This window comes from Geotrypetes seraphini, chromosome 8 (genome assembly GCF_902459505.1).
Source record: "Geotrypetes seraphini chromosome 8, aGeoSer1.1, whole genome shotgun sequence".
Taxonomy (NCBI): Eukaryota; Metazoa; Chordata; class Amphibia; order Gymnophiona; family Dermophiidae; genus Geotrypetes; species Geotrypetes seraphini.
In genome coordinates, this window is record NC_047091.1 from 178,220,722 (window position 1) to 178,241,719 (window position 20,998).

Sequence of the window (20,998 nt, forward strand, 5' to 3'; positions counted from 1 at the left end):
TAAATACTCTCTCTAGAATGAATACTTTCAATGCGGGAAATGCTGGTACTTTGAAAATTTTTTTAAAGGTAGGCGACCAACAAAATCTAATTTATAAAGAAGGGCTTCTATGTAACATCCTGTTAGTATGCTGTTTTAATCTGCAGCCTGAAATAAAGCCATTTCCCTGAGAACATACCCTGAGGCATAAGTAAATCAATTAATACCGTGAAACGCTGGCCACGTTGGTGAAAAGGGAGCGGCTAACATTATCTATAAAGGAAGAGAAACGGGAGCACGAAGTACTAATTGGATTGCTAAAAGAAAAAGACAGTATTTAGGATAAGTACCATATCTATTGAAGTGTTTGACTCTGACAGTTTTTCTCGTATGAGTGTCGCCAAATTGAGTGCAGTATTAGAAGATAAGCAATTTTGGTATTTGTGGATATGGATTGGTATAAGTGATATAACCCTGTTACCCAACCTTCTTGACAATGGACAAATATTAAATTAAATAATCAAAGAAGAAATAAAATGAAAATAAAGAAGAGTATTAGTTTAATTAAGACGTTTTAGTTCAACAGGAAGATAGGTGGTTTTTGCTGTTGATTAAATCAGGAGCACAGCGAGATATCACATTCAGACACCAGATGGTGCTCTTGCTCCAGATCTGAGGCTTTTTTCCCCACCATTAAACAGAATATAACATAAAGATCTCAATAGATATACAGTATACTGATAATTGATATGGTGTCACTGTTAGTATATAATGGATAAAAAAAGTGGTTTTTTAATTCTAAATACTTATACCACTGTTCGTGAATTAAGATAAATGTCTATTGTATAAAAAACACACAGCTCCGGGGTCCTTCTATTCTGATTTTATTATATCTCCCAGATTTTGTTACAGAACAGTATAATACACAGATTTTACACCCACTCCCTTGAATTAATGTGCAGAATTTACAGTAGACCCTCCAGTGCCAGAAGCAGGGCTGCCTCTGTTCCCAGGTACATTGATCTATTAACACGATTTCTGCAAGGCCATGAGAGGGGGGTGGGCAATGAAAACAGGGCAACTACCCCGGGATTGCGGGCTCCCACATCTGTCTGAGGCTGAAGGAGATGCAGCCTACTGGTTGGCTCCACTCTTAAATTTTTGCCCTGGGCCTCCTTGAATACATTACCAGAATTGCCCGACTTTCTAATATTGATTCTCCCTTCAGACTAAGCCTGAGGCCATTCGCTCTCTGCCTTTAGGACTCGGGGGCTCTTCTATTCACTTAGTAATGTCTAGGTGTTTAAGTCAATGTATTTGTAAGCTGCCACGGCAGGAGCACTGCGGGAGCCTCCGCGTAGGTTCCAAGCTTTCTGTATTGTCACCATGAATTTGATTATACTTCTGCAGCTTCTTTTCAAGGGATCGAGCTATCTGAAACACCCTGAGGTAGCAAAACACTGTATCAGACAAAGGAAAAACTGCAGTCCAGTGTACAAGATGCAGGCCGGGTTTATTTAAAACAAATACATATTGTGGTTAATGTCGCCACCTTTATACGAGCCTTTATACATTTGTTTTAAATAATCCCAGCCTGCATCTTGTACTCTGGTCTGCAGTTTTTGGGTTTGTTCGGTTTGTGCTTTACTGCAGACTACTTGGATTGTGATTTTGTTTTTGCAAAGCCAGGGGATCAGTTGGTCTCTACATTCAGCTCGGGACATCCAGTCTCTCCTGGCTCCCTCGAAAACTGCCAGGATTATTTCTAGAGAAATGAAAGTCTAATTGGTATATTTATTTATTCAATTTTCTATACTGTTCTTACAGGAGAGCTCAGAATGGTTTACATGAGTTTATTCAGGTACTCAAGCATTTTTCCCTGTCTGTCCTGGTGGGCTCACAATCTATCTAATGTACCTGGAGCAATGGGGGGATTAAGTGACTTGCCCAGGGTCACAAGGAGCAGCATGGGTCTGAACCCACAACCTCAGGGTGCTGAGGCTATAGCTTTAACCACTGTGCCAAACCCTCCTCCAGTTAATCAATTACAATGTGCATATTTGGTGGAGAGGGGTGGGTCTACCACTGCTCCAAATGGTTCATGGGCTTACCTACTGGGATGAGCTTAAATTTCTGATCTTAGAGAAATAAGGCGAGATGCCGCTTACTGGCAGTAGCGTCCCATATGACGGCTAGATCTTGGCTATGAATCAATCACAGCAAATCTGCTAAGTTACAGTTCCAAAAAAATCTATTCTTAAATTAAGTGAAAAGAATCAACAAATCTCATAATCGTGTTGTGAAGGTAGGCCAGTCACCCTTGGTGTAAAAACCAGGCCTAAGAAGCATGCAAGTACCCAAACAGTTCCAACAGACACTTTTCACTTGGACAGAAACATTCTTCTTCCATGTGTAATTAAACTTTTGATATATTTGAAAGGAAGGTCCAGGCTCTTTTTGTGTATTACATACGATCTTTGCATGGTGCAGAATGGAGACCCGGGTAGCTCTGAAGCATCAAACAGCTGTACAGGTGAAGGCATTTTCTGTAGCTTCTCTTTCTGCGTGGCACAAGCCAGCAGCTGGTGGGTGTTACTGAGAGGGGTCCCTGGGCTTCTCATCATTGCTGTACAGTTTGCGGAGACTGGCATCAAGAAGCAAATCCACAGATCTGAAAACAAAACAGCAAACAGTTTAATGGCTGAAAACAGCGTCCCTAGTACAAGGTCAGAAACGTTCTATTTCAGCAGGCAAGAATTAATGCTACGAGGGAAGACCTGATCGGTAAAATTAGGAGTCGAGTCCCTTTTGCCAGAGTGGTACTGACACATGGCATAGTGAAGAGGCCACATGTTTAGATCGGGAGGCCAAGAAGCAGGAAGCCAGAGTTCAAACCCTGCTGCTCCTTACCGATGCTCCCTGTGGGGAAAGGCCTATGAAATGTACATGAAGAGCTCAACATGGGTTTACAAAGTGATTCCAGTGGAGTCTCACTTAACCAACATACCTAGGTAACGTCATAGCATCATTAATGAGATGCATGTGGGTTTTTTTCTCTTTCCGGGCGTTGTGTTCAGTTAAAGGCAGAAGCACCAGGTAAGGTTCTTGGGTACAATAAGCTTGTAGACTCTTATTTCTGCTTTCTCTTTTGAAATATACAGGGTGCCCACAAAAATACTCCTTGATTTTAAATGGTTACAAAACCCAAAATTTATTGGAATATTCTGTCTCCTTCGAGGCTATAGTTTCATATGGTATCTGTTGATTACTTACAGTCGATGGGCACCCCACCTGTTACTCAAACATCGATGCGATAATCGAGCTCGGACCAGACTCTCCGAAGCATATCCGGCGTGATCGCATTTATAGCTTCAGTGATGCGTTCCTGCAGATCATCCGTAGTTGCGGGTAGTGGAGGTACGTACCCCCAAAGGAAAAAGTCACAAACAGTAATGTCCGGTGATCTCGGGGGCCACTTGAGGAACATCAGGTCATTTGCAGCTTATAAGGGTGAAAGTGCAAGCGATTGGGTAAAATCTTGCTAACCGTGCTTTTGGGGACTTGTATTTGCCGTCATCTTATTTATAAACATATTCCAATAAGTTTTGATTTTGTAACCATTTAAATTCAAGGAGTGCTTTTGTGGGCACCCCCACTTCTCTTTTATCCATCATGCACTTTTTCTGTATTTGCCAACTTTTCAGTCATCCATCCACCTGTCGGTCCCATTTACATTAGATAATCAAGACCCTACTGTAACTAAAACCAGATCCAGGTTTTAGTCCAACTCTATAGCACACGACTCCGTATAATTAGTCTGGGGCAAGATCTAGAAATGTGTTAGTTTTGTGCATAAATCACTCCTAAGCCAGGGAATGTGGAGTATGATGAAAAAAAGAAAACCAAAAAGTCGGTCAACAAAGAAGAATCCACCGGTCAATATTTTAAGTCGGGGAAAGGACTTCAGAAAACCAAACCGTAGACAAATTTATCAGTCTGACGGTTGTAATGGTTTAGTTATCATTCATTAGTCCTGAAATATCCCTTATTCTGTTAAATTTTTAAAATTACATTATTTCAAAAAAGTACCTGTGCAACAAATTAACCTCCGATGTAAATCATACTCAAACAGAAAATACACAACTTTGGATACAGCCAACAGAGACTGTTTCACCTCAAAGACTGGGCTTCATCAGGGCAAATTAAAGAGTAGATTAAAAAAAAAAAAATCTTGTTGTAAGCTACCTCTAAACTCCACTGTGGTTTGTGCATTTATGTGGCTGCTCTGGTCAATTGTCCCAATTAGAGAAAGACATGGTGACAAAATTCTTCACCATTCCCATCCCCGTGGATAACCATCCTTATCTCATTCTTTAAGGAGAGAGGGCAGAGAATCAGAGTATGAATGGGCTCAGCCACTGACCCTCAAGCCTCGCATTGAAGAATGCTAGTGTGAGGACTGAGGTTGAGAGAGACACTAGAGAATGACAGTCTCTGGTATCCAGAGCAGATATTGTGATGTCATAATGTCTCATTCCACCAATAAGAGCCAAGCTTATCAGTGATATAATGAAGCCATTGTGACCTTATACTTGGCTCACAAAAGAATCAGAGTATGAATGAACTCAGCCTTGCATAATGTCATAATGTCTCATTCCACCAATAAGAACCAAGCATATCAGTGATGTCACAATGGCTTCATTATCTTATACTTGGTTCACATAACAATCAGAGTCTGAAAGAGCTTAGCCACTGACCCTCAAGCCTTGCATTGAAGAATGCTGATGTAGAAGGACTGAGGTTGAGAGAGACACTAGAGAATGACAGTCTCTGGTATCCAGAACAGATATTGTGATGTCATAATGTCTCATTCCACCAATAATAGCCAAGCTTATCAGTGATGTCACAATGGCTTCATTATCTTATACTTGGCTCACCTAAGAATCAGCGTATGAATGGCTCAGCCACTGACCCTCAAGCCTCGCATTGAAGAATACTAGTGTAAAGACTGAGGTTGAGAGAGACACTAGAGAATGACAGTCTCTGGTATCCAGAGCAGATATTGTGATGTCATAATGTCTCATTCCACCAATAAGAGCCAAGCTTATCAGTGATGTCACAATGGCTTCATCATCTTATACTTGGCTCACATAAGAATCAGCGTATGAATGGGCCCAGCCACTGACCCTCAAGCCTCGCATTGAAGAATGCTAGTGTAAGGACTGAGGTTGAGAGAGACACTAGAGAATGACAGTCTCTGGTATTCAGAGCAGATATTGTGATGTCATAATGTCTCATTCCACCAATAAGAATCAAGCTTATCAGTGATATAATGAAGCCATTGTGACCTTATACTTGGCTCACATAAGAATTGGCGTATGAATGGGCCCAGCCACTGACCCTCAAGCCTTGCATTGAAGAACGCTGATGTAGAAGGACTGAGGTTGACATAGACACTAAAGAATGGGACCTGGGTTGGCCACTGTTGGAAACAGGACACTGGGCCTGATGGACCTTCGGTCTGTCCTAGTACAGCATTTGTTATGTTCTTATATGGGCCAAGTATGAGACAGTCAAGCCATTGTGACATCACTGATGAGGTTGGCTCTTACGCATTGGTGGAATGAGGCATCATGACATCACAGTGTCAGCTCTGGAATGTTGCCACTATTTGGGTTTCTGACAGGTTTTCCCCTGTGTTTTGTTTTGTGGTCCAAGGAAGAGATAATAATTTGCTTATACCTTGGGATATTGTTAAATCCCCTTTGTTTTTCCTATTGTTTTAATGCCTTATTCTCTGTATTTCTAGAACAAATGGATACTTGTAAAATTTATTGATAAAATAAATAAATAATAATTACTGGGTCAAGCCCAGTAGCCCGTTCTCACGGTGGCCAATCTAGGCATTGGGGCTTGGGATATTTGCTATTTCCTCGTTCTTTATTCAGAGTGATATTTTTTCAAGGCATAGACCAGTGGTTCCCAAACCTGTCCTGGGGGACCCCCAGCCAGTCAGGTTTTCAAGATATCCCTAATGAATATGCATGAGAGAGATTTGCATACCTGTCACTTCCATTATATGCAAATCTCTCTCATGCATATTCATTAGGGATATCTTGAAAACCCGACTGGCTGGGGGTCCCCCAGGACAGGTTTGGGAACCACTGGCATAGACTATCTGTTTTAATTTTGTCTTTCCTTCCCAGTTGTCTTCTAATGGTATTTATGCCTTTACAATTTACTATGCTGGGGTGAGGGGTAGGGAACCCTGCATTAGAGAATGACATGGTGACAAAATTCATCACCGTTCCCGTCCTCACGGATAACTGCGGGAAATAATCCCATGTCATTTTCTAGTGTTTATTTCAGCCTCAGTCCTTCTACACCAGCATTCTTCAAAGCAAAGCTTTTGGGTCAGTGGTTGTGGCCATTCATACTCTGATTCTTATGTGAGCCAAGGATAATGAAGCCATTGTGACATCACTGATGTGATTGGATCTTAGGCACTGGTGGAATGAGGCATTATGACATCACAATATCAGCTCTGGATACCAGAGACTGTCATTCTGTAGTGTCTGTTTCAACCTCAGTCCTTCTACACCAGCATTCTTCAGAGCAAAGCTTGAGGGTCAGTGGTTGTGGCCATTCATACTCTGATTCTTATGGGAGCCAAGGATAATGAAGCCATTGTGATATCACTGATGTGATTGGCTCTTAGGCACTGGTGGAATGAGTCATTATGACATCACAATATCTGCTCTGGATACCAGAGACTGTCATTCTGTAGTGTCTGTTTGAACCTCAGTCCTTCTACACCAGCATTCTTCAGAGCAAAGCTTGAGGGTCAGTGATTGTGGCCATTCATACTCTGATTCTTCCCTATCTCCTTAAAGAATGACATGAAGATGGTTTCCCGCGGGGACGGGAACGGTGATGAATTTTGTCACCGTGTCATTCTCTACCCTGCATCTGATTTTGCTATATTTCCTTGGTTGTTTTTTTTGTGCCATTTAGAGAAAGACACATCTTCTCCTGTCTCTGTTTAGATTCCACATTCATTGTTCCTTCTCTGTGTCTTTTGGTTTTTGGGCTGGGAGTGGAGGTGGGTGGGCGGTTGGGAAACAGGTATGGTTGGATACAAAAAACTTTTTTACATAGTAACATAGTAGATGACGGCAGATAATGGTCCATCTAGTCTGCTCAACCCGATTCAATCTAAAAATTTGTTGAGTTTTTTTTTTTTCCCCCCCCTTCTTCTTAGCTATTTCTGGGCAAGAATCCAACGCTCTGCCTGGTACCGTTCTTAGGTTCCAACTACTGAAGTTGTATCTTCTGCTCGTTTCTCTGTTGTTCAATAAAAATCGTTCTCCATAAAAGACTTCAGACGTTACAGAATAAAACAGTTTCTCTTGGCTCGTGTTACTCCTCTATAAAAGCAGTTATCATCGGCTTCCTAATAACTATCGAATCCAGTGCAAGACACGTCTGCTTGCATTTAAGGCCTTTTGTCATGGTTCACTGGAGTCCATTTATTTATTTAAATTTCCAATATTGCATATGTTAGATTGTTAGTGATGGCTTATTTATGTATTCATAGATCACCAAATCTTCACAGCATATCAAGACATAAACGTTCATAATATTATCTTGTAAACAACTGAATATTTTTCTAAATTGTGTAGAATCCTCAGAGGGCTTGCTTTCCTTTATTTAGAAGCAATATCTTCAACGGATCCTTTTTTTGGTATATTTTTAAACGTTTTCTTAAGAACATAACATAAGAAATGCCTCCACTGGGTCAGACCAGAGGTCCATCGTTCCCAGCAGTCCGCCCACGCGGTGGCCCAACAGGTCTAGGACCTGTGCAGTACTCCTCTATCTATACCCCTCTATCCCTTTTTCCAGTAGGAAATTGTCCAATCCTTTCTTGAACCCCTGCACCGTACTCTGCCCTATTACGCCCTCTGGAAGCGCATTCCAGATGTCCACAACTCGCTGGGTAAGGAAAAACTTCCTAGCATTCGTTTTGAATCTGTCCCCTTTCAGCTTTTCCGAGTGCCCTCTTGTTCTTTTATGTTCTGAAAGTTTGAAGAATCTGTCCCTCTCTACTCTCTCTATGCCCTTCATGATCTTGTAGGTTTCTATCATGTCCCCTCTAAGTCTCCGCTTTTCCAGGAAGAAGAGCCCCAGTCTCTAATCTTTCAGTGTATGAAAGGTCTTCCATGCCCTTAATCATTCGTGTCACTCTCCTCTGAACCCTCTCAAGTGTTGCCATATCCTTCTTAAGATACGTCTAAGATAAGTCTAATAGATGCTGGCATTGTCATCTTGAAGCAGGGACATTAGATCATCTTTTATTCTATTGTCCATTTATATTAATATTTTGGAAATCAATTTGGCCTCAAATTAATAGGATGTTAGAAAATCCGGTAGCCTTGACATATGATACGATTTTGTTTGGTACCGCAATGAGAGCTCGAAGTCAAATTTCATCAAATAACAATAAACTTTTATTTATATTGACTGGAGTAGCAGTACAGCAAATCACACATAATTGGAAAAATTATGACAGATTGAACTATAATTTTTGGTGGAACTCAGTTTGCCATATATATAAGATGGAGCGTACATTTGCAACACAAAAAGGATATATGGATAAGTTCAAGAAGATTTGGGGACCATTAACAGATTTTTGCAATGACTGATTTTAATTTTTTCCCATAATAAGATAATGGTTAAAGAAGGGAGGGAGGGAAGGGGTAAAGAATTGATTCTCTTTATTATACATTATAAAAAATATATCATAATGAATGAATGATAGTCCTATGAGAAATTAATGTGATAAAGGGAGGGAAAAGGGTTCATAATTAAATAATAATTGATAAAATCATTACAATATATATGTTATATAAATTCATAAGAAAAATAATATAAAATATGGTTTATATAAAATACATTATAGAGATATCAAGTGTATTGTTAAGATAAATGTATGGAAAATTTATAACACTTGTTGATATGTGAAAAAATCAATAAAAAACTTAAAACAAAAAAAACAAACAAACAAAAAAAAAGATACGGTAACCAATACTGAACACAGTACTCCAGGTGCGGGCGCACCATTGCCCGATACAACGGCAGGATGACTTCTCTCGTTCTGGTCGTAATACCCTTCTTAATAATACCCAACATTCTGTTTGCCTTCTTATATTTAAAGTGCAAATGTAGCAATTGTTTGTGCAAACTTATCAGTAATAAATAGACGATGCATGAGAACTTATTTTATTCTTAAAGTGCGTTGCGGGAGCGCCGCCATCGCCATGCCACGTTTCAAAGTTTTCGTCAGGGTCGAGGTTCCCACCCAACATTAGCAGGCAGTTTGGACTCCCACGCCCAGCAACCATGATACAACAACTTCGACCAATACAAAACACAGCCCTAAGACTTCTCGACTCGCTGAAGAAATACGAGCATATCACAGAGGCTTACCTCGAAACACACTGGCTCCCAGTCCAAGCGAGAACACTCTTCAAATTCTACTGCCTACTATTTAAATCCATAAACGGAGGTTTCAGGATACCCACTATGAATACGCATGAGCGAGATTTGCCTGCACTGCCTTCTTGGTATGCAAATCTCTCTCTCATGCATATTCATTGTGGATATCCAGAAAACCTGGCCTGCCAGTAGATCTCAAGGACCGGACTTGGGCAGCCCTGATTTAGATGATTATTTCTTCTACTAGTATTTTAGCCCGTTACATTAATGGGTGCTAGAATATATGTCTGTCTGTCTGTCTTTATTTCGGTCTCTCTCTCTGTCCTGCTGTCTTTCTTTCTGTCTGTGTCTGTCTCTGTCCCTGGCCCCCTTTGTCTGTCTGTCTTTCTGTGTCTCTCCCTGTCCCTGTGTCTTTCTTCTTTTCTTTCTGTCTCCCTTCATCCCCCTGGTGGCAGAATATATGTCTGTCTTTCTTTCTGTTTCTCTCCATACCCCTGCCTTTTTCTTTCTGTCTCTTTTCCTCCCGCTGTCTTTCTGTCTCTCTCCCTGCCCCTGTCCCTGTGTCTTTCTTCCTATCTCCTTCCCTACTTCCCTGTCCAGCAGCCGCAGCATTCCCTCTCCCTCTATTTACCGCGAGAGGAGCCTGCACGGACCTAACAGCCCGAGCCCCCAGCAGTGTAACTTCCCAGCGGCTCCTCTCACGATCGCCGCCTTCTCCGACGCAGGAGCGGCTCGTGAGAGGAGCCGCTGCAGCGTCTTTGAGAAGTTGAAAAAAATTTTGGCCCGTCTCCGTGCTCGGCCGCGGCGGGCTACAGCTGCCGCGGCCTGCAGCCGCCGACAGCCGCCGCGGCCGACATCCGCCTTGCTGTATTTTTTTTTTATTTGAAAGACGCGGCGGTGGCTCCTCTCATGATCCCCACCTGCGTCGAAAGTCCGACGCAGGTGGGGATCATGAGAGTAGCCACTGCTGCGTCTTTCAAAGAACCGTAAGCCGCGCATGCGCACTTCCTATGGGTTTCTACAGCTCATGGAAAATGGACCCACGCGATGGAAGTGCGCATGCGCAGCCTAGCGTTTTATTATATTAGATTAAACCGCGCTGCTCCCAACGCTCATAGACTTCCTATGAGGCTGTGGGAGCAGTACGGGCCATTCAGCGCGGCTCTCTGCGCTAAAAACTTCTTGCACAGTTTAATAGAAGAGGGGATAAGTTTGTTCTCTTATGGATAAAAGTTTTCATAAGAGCTTTTGTTCATTGCTATCTATCCTCTGTCCTTTTGCCATAATCATTATATATGAAACATAAGAAGCGCCATCTCCGGATCAGACCTTCGGTCCATCAAGTCCGGCGATCCGCACACGCGGTGGCCCAGCCAGGTGTACACCTGGCGTAATTTTTAGTCACCCATATCCCTCTATGCCTCTCGTAAGGAGATGTGCATCTAGTTTGCTTTTAAATCCTAGGACGGTCGATTCTGCGATAATCTCCTCCGGGAGAGCATTCCAGGTGTCCACCACTCTTTGTATGAAGCAGAACTTCCTGACATTTGTCCTAGACTTGTCCCCCCCTTAGCTTCAGTCCATGTCCTCTTGTCCGTGTCACATTGGACATTGTTAATCATTTTTTTTCCCTGCTCTATTTTGTCGATTCCTTTCAGTATTTTGAAGGCCTCGATCATATCCCCTCGGAGTCTCCTCTTCTCAAGGGAGAACAGTCCCAGTCTCTTAAGTCGTTCCTCGTATTCCAGTTTCTCCATGCCTTTTACTAGCTTTTAATAATCAATAGATCCAATTTAGCTTTTAGCCTCTGATCCATGAGTCTCTGTACCAGGACCTTTAGGCTATGTATTCAGTCCCCAAGATTCTATTATTGATTCATATTATAGGCTCTCCTTTCTGTTTTAATCTTCTTGCTCTCGGCTTCTGTTGATCACAGCCACTACCATATATCTCACAAATGATGAATGAGAAATGTAAAGTATTGCATGTTGGAAACAGAAACCCGAGGTACAACTATACGATGGGAGGGATATTATTGAATGAGAGCAACCAAGAAAGGGACTTGGGGGTAATGGTGGACATGACAATGAAGCCGACGGCACAGTGCGCAACAGCCGCTAAGAAAGCAAATAGAATGCTAGGTATAATCAAGAAGGGTATTACAACAAGGACAAAAGAAGTTATCCTGCCATTGTATCGGGCGATGGTGCGCCCGCATCTGGAATACTGCGTCCAATATTGGTCTCCGTACCTTAGGAAGGATATGGCGTTACTCGAGAGGGTTCAGAGGAGAGCGACACGTTTGATAAAAGGGATGGAAAACCTCTCATACGCTGAGAGATTGGAGAAACTGGGACTCTTTTCCCTGGAGAAGAGGAGACTTAGAGGGGATATGATAGAGACTTATAAGATCATGAAGGGCATAGAGAGAGTAGAGAGGGACAGATTCTTCAAACTTTCGAAAAATAAAAGAACAAGAGGACACTTGGAAAAGTTGAAAGGGGACAGATTTAAAACGAATGCTAGGAAGTTCTTCTTTACCCAACGAGTGGTGGACACCTGGAATGCGCTTCCAGAGGGCGTAATAGGGCAGAGTACAGTACAGGGGTTTAAGAAAGGATTGGACAATTTCCTGCTGGAAAAGGGGATAGAGGGGTATAAATAGAGGATTACTGCACAGGTCCTGGACCTGTTGGGCCGCCGCGTGAGCGGACTGCTGGGCGCAATGGACCTCAGGTCTGACCCAGCGGAGGCATTGCTTATGTTCTTATGAGGCACCTCTTTTCACTCAATCATATTTTTTTTTTTTTTTTAAATAAGATGCTTGCAGCATCTCTTCGGTCACCTTTTTATATATATTAGGCATCACACATACACACTCATAGGGAATTTTTCAAGTACCTTTCTTATTTCTAATCTTAATGTATATTTTCTGTAAACCGCTTAGAACCTAACGGATGTAGCGGTATATAAGAAATAAATTACATTACATTACATTACATTACATAGCTTGAATTACACTCATCCAGACACCAGTCACTATTTATAAGTTTATGAAAATCCACTAAATTTTAACGCACATCTTTTGCGCGTTCCACTGCACATAAATCATTTTACAAATTTAGGGGACAATTCATTTACCGTATTGTCATTTATAGGACCCCCGAGGAACACAGTTTTGTCGAAACACGGACCGTGCTGGGTCCACAGTCCCCCAACGATTTGGATCCTAGACATTTCTTTTCATGGATTATTGGATTGAACGTTTAATAAAGCCTGCATCGTGATCATCTTCTCCACAGTGACTTTGGTTTTATCAGATATGAAACATGGATCCTGCCACAGCGGGTGTTAGGACAGCGAGGCTGAGCTAGGACCTAACGGAGAGAGGAAAAGTCTTTTTTTTTTTATTTTGTTTACACCGCAGCGCCGGCGTGGGGGTTGGAGAGGGCAAAAAAGGTGGGGTGAGTGGAAAGACTACAAACGTCAGAACGTTTTGAAAAAAACAAAAACACCCGATTGGGAAGGAAAAGTGAATTGACAAATCGATTTCAATAGGCTGAATCAAATCCAAAAATTATTTCTCTGAATCAAGTAGCACTACTGTATACCTCCTTTGAAAAGACGGTGAATAAATCCTGATGATTTAGGGCCCCTTTTACAAAGCTGCGGTAGCATTTCTCCGGTGCCAAAGGCACCAAAGCCTTTAGGAATGGAATAGGATTCGGTGCATTTCCCTTGAGGGAATCGCTGCCTCAGCTTTGCAAGAGGGGCCCTTAATTAATTTAAAAAGAAGGAGGGGGGAAGAATTCTGTGCAAAAGGAAACCCGACAGATGAGAATCCCACCCTCTCCTTACCTATCAATGGGTTTGATGATGAAGGGGATGGCCGACAGCCCGACGGCTGTGGTAGTCCACTTGCGTACTGGAAGGGGCCAACGTGTTGTTTTGCCCATGAGGTAGAGGGAGGCGGCACAGATACGGTTAATGGTAAAGCCTGGAATGGCCACAGATGCCAGGGCCTGCCAGACAAATGTGTCCACCACTGCAACGGTCACTCGCGTCGTCCTCTCCGAATCCCGAGCGTGAACCTGTCCATTAAACAGAGCAACAGGAGATCAAAGTTTAAGCGAGAGAGTCCGCTTGCAGTGAAATACAGGCTAGAAGACACGCCCAGAACAAACGACAGCAAAGACAAGAGTCTGTAGCACAGGACTGAAAGAATACGCACCTCATGGTTGGCTGTAAGGTGCTGAGGTCAGAAGGCCTGCGTAAGAAAAAGCGCGATAAGAAGGGGGGGTCTCTTCACTTAGCCACGGCAAAAAGTGGCCTTAGTGAGCCAATGGGCTAGATTCACTAGGCAAACCGATCGTGTACTGTTCGGTTTGCGCTCACTTTCCTACTACGGCTCGTCCGCACTCGATCCGATCTGCGCATGCAAATGAGTAAAAAGGCATGTAAATTTCTTAAGGCATCGATTCAAGAAACCATTTCGTCCAAACCGAAACTGGCTTTTCCGTTCCAAAACGTTTTGACTGCCGAGGACCAATCGCTTCACATCCTCGCCGACTATTCCTGCCTAGGAACTGCCGCGTGCGTGTTAAGAACCCCCATTAAAAATATATATCTACCCCGCAAAAAAAATCCAAAATATATCTAAACTTTCATGTACATAAACGTTAGAAATATTTTTTGATTTTTGTGGAATGCGCATAGCGAGTGCGGGAGTGAATCTTGGATTTGTAATGCGCATGGCGAGAAAATCACGGATTAACCCCGTGCTCTCCTTGCACATTGTACATTTCATATATCAATGCCAAATTTTTTTTAAAAATCAAAAATAACTTTTAAGGGCCAGCAATCCCTCCCCCCCTTCCTTCCAGCATCTGACGTCACATGGGTCGCCTTTGGTTGCTTCGTGCTTCACGGCAGAAAGAGCCACACAGCCTCCTGGGATTCGTAAGCTGTATACAACAGCGCATGATCCCAGCGCATTCAACTGTTAACGATTGTGCCTTCTAGCAACTTAACAGTTCTTTTTCTGAGAGAAAATTTAAGCTGTTTGGAAGCGCACAATAAAAAGGACAAACTCGAAGAATTCCAGAGCTCGCTCACAAACCTCCGATGCTATTTCTCCTCAAACCTCTCCAACAAATTTTTCAAAAAGCTACGGTCGCAGTTTATACAGCTTGCAACAGCACTTAAGAAAAAAAAAAAGAAAGGTTGGTAAAAACTATAGTTCTTATATTGCATTTTTTACGACAATAATGCTATGCGGTAGGCGAATTCGGAGCCCGCCGATGACGTCCGCGATTAAAGCCCGCCCCATTTGTACGCAGTGAAGTCCTAAAGAGCTAGCGCATGCGTTAGGTGCTTCAAAACCAACAAGGAGACAGTGCGCACTCGCGTCGATCGATGTTACAGCGAGACGTGGGGGGGGCGCGTTTACGATTTGATCATTTGCATGGACAAACTTTACTGAAATGATCGGCCAGAATGACACGGAAACGGATAGGACACGAATCGGATCGATTTGTGGACTTTAGTGAATCTAGCCCAATGATCTCAGAAAGTTTCACTTCGGGACTTGTGCCAACTTTGTGTAAATCTGCTACTATCTAGCCCAGGGGTGTCAAAGTCCCTCCTTGAGGGCCGCAATCCAGTCGGGTTTTCAGGATTTTCCCAATGAATGTGCATGAGATCTATGTGCATGCACTGCTTTCAATACATATTCATTGGGGAAATCCTGAAAACCCGACTGGATTGCGGCCCTCAAGGAGGGACTTTGACACCCCTGATCTAGCCTAAGGTTAAGGATTCCTCTCTCTCTTTAACACAGGGATCTCAAAGTCCTTCCTTGAGGGCCGCAATCCAGTCGGGTTTTCAGGATTTCCCCAATGAATATGCATTGAAAGCAGTGCATGCACATAGATCTCATTGGGGGAATCCTGAAAACCCGACTGGATTGCGGCCCTCAAGGAGGGACTCTGAGACACCTGATCTAGCCCAGAGGTGGGCAACTCCAGTCCTCAAGGGCCGCAATCCAGTCGGGTTTTCAGGATTTCCCCAATGAATATGCATTGAAAGCAGTGTATGCACATAGATCTCACGCATATTCATTGGGGGAATCCTGAAAACCCGACTGGATTGCGGCCCTCAAGGAGGGACTCTGAGACACCTGATCTAGCCCAGAGGTGGGCAACTCCAGTCCTCAAGGGCCGCAATCCAGTCGGGTTTTCAGGATTTCCCCAATGAATATGCATTGAAAGCAGTGCATGCACATAGATCTCATGCATATTCATTGGGGAAATCCTGAAAACCCGACTGGATTGCAGCCCTCGAGGAGGGACTTTGAGACCCCTGCTTTAACGCCTATTGCTAATCTCCCTTTTATTGTTAAAATTGTTGACAACATAGTTCACACACAATTACAGGATTTTTTTGGGGGGGGGAAAAGTCCGATATTTTACATCCTAATCAAACAGGCTTCAGAAAACATCATAGTACAGGAAACTGCTCTTTGGGGTATGACCACATATACACAATATCGTTTAGCCCAAGCTAAATCTGTTATTTTATTCTCTCTCGGTCTTTCTGCAGCTTTTGATCTTGACCGTTCTATACTATTAGATCAGCTACAAGACATCGGGATACGAGCTACAACACTGGCGTGGTTTTCTCCATTTCTTCATAACAACACATATAAGGCTCCTTTTACAAAGGTGCATTAAGGATTTAACACGTGGAATAGCGCGCGCTGAATTGCCGTGCGCACTAGACCTTAACGCCAGTATGGAGCTGGCATTAGTTCTAGAAGATTAGTGTGGGTTTAGCGCGCGCTAATATCATGCGTGCACTAAAAACGCCAGCGCACCTTAGTAAAAGGAGCCCATAATGTTAAAGAAAAAGAATAAAAACAGGATTTTTAAAATATTTTTTTTCTTTTATAATGGATTTTTAAAAAAAAAGGAAAAATGAAAGAACTGTGACAAAAAAAGTCACAATCTGCGAGAGCGGGAAGGCAAGCGAGAGAAAAAAATTCAACATTTTGTGATTGGCGGGATTATCAAATTTATCAAATTTTAATAAAACTTGGAAACATATCAAAGGTCTAGTAATCAAGAAGCAAAGGATGTCTCGGCTCTTGAATTAACCAGTGGCACTAACAGCCATACTGAAATTTTAAACCGCATACATTAAACGCTTTATTCCTACTAATGGTTTATAGGCTGTCTTTTCTCCAATCCTCAGCAGGGCCACCACCCACTCGGTATTTACTCATAGGGAGTGGCTTTATGCCTCAAATCGTCATTGGATCGATTTTAAGTTTAGCATTTTTACTTTTTTAAACTTTTTTCAAACTCCGTTCTTGCTGAACGTTATGGTCCGTTAGGATGGTGTTTAACTTATGAGGGAGTGACAGCCTTGAAAAAACCGTTGAAAACACACGGATGAAACATGTTGGTGTTTCCCCCCCCCCCCCCCCCCCGTTTGAACTAAGACCATACAGCTACGTATATATTAGAGTTTTGCAGAACGTATGAACAAATGAAAAGTTAGAAAAAAGACAGAAAGTAAAAATGCTAAAATTAAAATCGATCCAATGACGATTTGAGGCATAAAGCCACTCCCTATGAGTGAATACCGAGTGGGTGGTGGCCCCGCTGAGGATCGGAGAAAAGACAGCCTATAAACCATTAGTAGGAATAAGGTGTTTAATGTATGTGGTATGTGGTCTAAATTCCAGCTGTTCTTGAGACATCAGATAAAGAAATTGTGACTCTGGCAACATTAATAATATCAGTAGCCCTACAACCAGACAAGTCATGGATTTTGAGTCTATTCTTTAAAAAGAGGCAGAAACAATTTCTTGGTTATAAACTACAGATGTTTCCCAATTTATCACGCGAGACGCAGAAACGTAGGCGTGAATTTCTTTTTACTTAAGCCAGGAGTCTTAGCTTTGGGAGCTACCTTTGATTTGCGACACTCCTACAAGTGTATCGTAAATCGCCAAGCGAATAAGTATGTCTTTTTTGAACCGTTCCAATTAACGACCTTCTTGTCACTCTCCCAGCTGGATAAAGAAAAATCTTAAGCTCACTAGATTGTTATACATTTTGCTCTCCGCTTCAAGTCTCGATTTCTTTTCTTTCTTTTTTTTTAGATTTTGAATTTTTATTGGTTTTAACATTTGACAATTTTAAAATTACAAATGAAAAGAAAAAAATACAATGTAACCATCATCAAACATAGGATCAAAATATAGGAATTAAACAAAATATTACACAGTATAATTAGTCCACCATTTAAATGGAAGCGGAGCTGATGATAGGCTGAAATTTTTAAACAAAGAAGCAAATAGTAAACAGGAAAATGAAGTTGCAGTCTAATAGCTCTTAAACTATTCTTCCTGAGCTATCTAAGAGCCAGCCATACTCATAATTAATCAAGAATTAGTCTTAGTAGATATAAATTTAGATAACTGCTGTGGATCACCACTGCTATTCATAACTTACATGCATTCTTAATGTACCCCTCATTATTTATAGGACCCCTGAAGAAGACTTTTTGTCGAAACGCGGACCATGTTGGGTCCTGTATCCCTAGTGGACTAGGTCCTTTAAGGCTCTTATGTGGATGATTTATTTTTATGTGGATGGAATTATTTTATGTGGATGATTTCAGTGGACCTTTGGAACTTTGACACTTTCAAATAAAGTCCATTTAGGAACATCGTCACTCCACAGAGTTTTGGGGTTTTCTCATAGAAGACATACCTGTCCTCCTTATACACTTCCCCCTCCCCATTTGCAGTTTCGGTAATCGTGGTTTCACATATTCGCGATTTTTTGGGGAAGGGGAAAAAAGAAAAAAAAAAAAACCCATTGTTAAGTCTTCCCCCCTGGCCTTATCTGGTGGTCTAGCGGGCTTTCGGGGCAGGAGCGATCTTCCTACGCTCCTGACCTGTGCAGATCGCCATTAGGAAATAGCTGTAGGGAGTTCCCGTCGTAGTCTCGAGGCGATCTGCACGGGGCAGGAGCGTAGGAAGATCGCTCCTGCCCCGAAAGCCCGCTAGACCACCAGATAAGGCCGGGAAGGCGGGGGTAGGTCAGAGCCGGATATTCACGGTTTTTTCGCCATTCGCGGTCCGGCTCTGCCCCTATCCCCCGCGAATCCGGAGGGAGAAGTGCAAACCAATACACATTTTTACAGGGGAATCGTTGAACAAAAGTTGCCCCCAACTGAATGACCTGTGGTCTCAAAATAAGAAACTGTTTTCGTCTTTTCTGGTTATAACAAAATACATCTGGAAACATTCAGATAGGGTTAGTCAAAATTGGAACATCTTTGGGCTCCTTTTACGAAGCCGCGTTAGCGGTTTAATGCGCGTAATATCGCGTGCTAATCTGCCGGCCGCGCTAGCCGCTACTGCCTCCTCTTGAGGCAGGCGGGGGTTAGCGCACGCTAAAAGTGTGCTTGCCATAAAGCCGCTAACGCGGATTTGTAAAAGGAGCCCTTTATGTTTAAAAAAACAACTTTAACATCCATTCTCTATCAGAATCAAGAGCAAACTGTACCATCAATGTTGCGGAAACCTGAACCTCAGTCTCCGACTTCTCAAGGAAATCAGTTAAGTCCAGACTATCAACAGATAGATTCGGCTGGTTTGGACTTTGAGACTTAACTCTCTTTGAAAGGTAATATATCTTGGAGAGAGGTGGATAAAAGGTTTCTGGCACCTTCAAAATCTCATTCATGTATCTTTTAAACATAACTAAAGCAGTTATTGGGAAAACTTTTGGGGAAATTAATGATCCGCAGATTACGTCTCCTGATGGAATTTTCCAACATTTCTTCTTTGAAATGTAGGCTCACACTGTCTTTAACCCAAGTTAAAGCTTGCGCTTCCAAAGATTTCGTCTGGACTTCCAATTCATCAGATTTATTTTCCAAAGTCGTTACTTTATTTTTAAGTTCCAAATTCTCCGAAAGTACTTTAGTAGACTATGTAGAAAGTTGCTGTATTTGGTTCCCCAGTGAAACTTGCAAATTAATGATAGCTTTCCAAATTGATAGCGTTCCAAATTCAGGTCTCTATAGGGGCAAAAACTCAGTTCTAGAAGCCCCTGTTGCCAACAAAGTACCTATATCCACAGTAGCTGCCGTAGAAAGCTCATGAGCCGGCCGTGCTCCCCCCCCCCATCGTTCGCTGCAATGACAAATCAGACATCTTCTCCTGCCTCGAACCAGAGCCGGAACCCCCGCTCTGCACAACCAGCAGAAGAACATCCCGGAACCATGCCTCTTCCGCTGCCTCAGGGCGGGTCGGTGGACTGCGCTCATCCGGGGACAGAGTGGCACCCTCGAAAGAGAACTCCTGCGCTTCAGCCTGCGCTCGTTCTCCAGCCGAGGAAGTCCACGGTTGTGGTGTTCTCGGGCCATGCTCAAAGACGTCTATCGGAAGACAGTTTCATCTAGGAACTTTCAATTTTCTTTTTACCATCAGGTAGGCAATGAAAAACTATAAAAGACCCTCCACAACGGCGTCTCCCCGAAGACCTCAGACTGCCATCTTGGTCAAGCTCCGCCTTCTTATCGTATTTTCTTATGTTTCTCGCCAAGTGTTTAAATCTTGGATCCAATTTGAGAACTTGAGTAAAATTAAACCTTTGTTATTGATTTTGTTATTATTTTTGATTGCTAAACAGCCAATTTATTTGGAATGTTGGACAATGTTTTAGGTTTAATTTCTTTCTGTACAAGTTATAATGCTTGATATTTAAGTTGAAACGTTATAAATAAATAAATAAAACCCAAAAAACTTGGAAACATGTCCTCTTTCTCGAGGACTATCCGAACGCCTGGATGGTTTTCCAAAAACGGGAGAGTCTATCCGGGTTTAACTGGCTCTCCTGACTCCCCCACCTACCTCCTCCCCGGGCCTGGCCACTGTAACAGAATCTTCGGGCAGCTGGCAGTAGCAACGAGGTAAGCCTTCTGCCGCCGGCCTGCCCCGGAAGCCGCCTCTTTGCAGCAACTTCCTGTTCCTGCATAGGCGAGACTTGCAGAGAGGCAGTATCTTGAGCAGGCCAGTGGCAGAAGGCTTACCTTGCTGCTACTTCCGGCTGCCCGAAGATTCAGCTGGCCCGGGGGAAGAGGTAGCTGGGGGAGTCGGGAGCTAGAGGGCAGCGTTGGAGGGGGAGGGGAGGGCTGGAAAAATGGCATGAAGGGAGGGAAGGGAGGGTTCTGGAGAAACAGTCTGGAGGGAGAGAAAGAGGAAGGGAGGGGGCTGCAGAAACAACATGCAGAGAAGGAAGAAGGCTGCAGCAGCATTGTGGAAAAGAGTGTGCTAGAGAAAAGAGCATGGAGTAGGGTACTGCTGGATAGGAGGGAACAGACAGAAACAGCAGGAAAGCTTTGGAACTCTCTTCCTGGAACCTTCAGACTATGTATGGATCGATTGATATTTAAGAAACTGTTGAAAACTCAATTATTTGCGGATGCTTTCGTGTAATAT

At 42.8% G+C, this 20,998-nt stretch overlaps 1 protein-coding gene across 1 annotated transcript in view; it reads right to left on the bottom strand.

The window, feature by feature from the left end:
• Nucleotides 1-1,407: 1,407 nt before the first annotated feature.
• The window catches only part of MTFP1 (mitochondrial fission process 1), a 33,927-nt gene continuing 14,336 nt past the window's right edge, over nt 1,408-20,998 (bottom strand). The window contains exons 3-4 of the mRNA XM_033957321.1: nt 13,336-13,568; nt 1,408-2,650 (exon numbers count right to left, since the gene is read on the bottom strand). Coding sequence (XP_033813212.1) covers nt 2,572-2,650; nt 13,336-13,568 — 312 coding nt within the window. The 3' untranslated portion in view covers nt 1,408-2,571. The remainder of the gene's footprint in view (nt 2,651-13,335; nt 13,569-20,998) is intronic.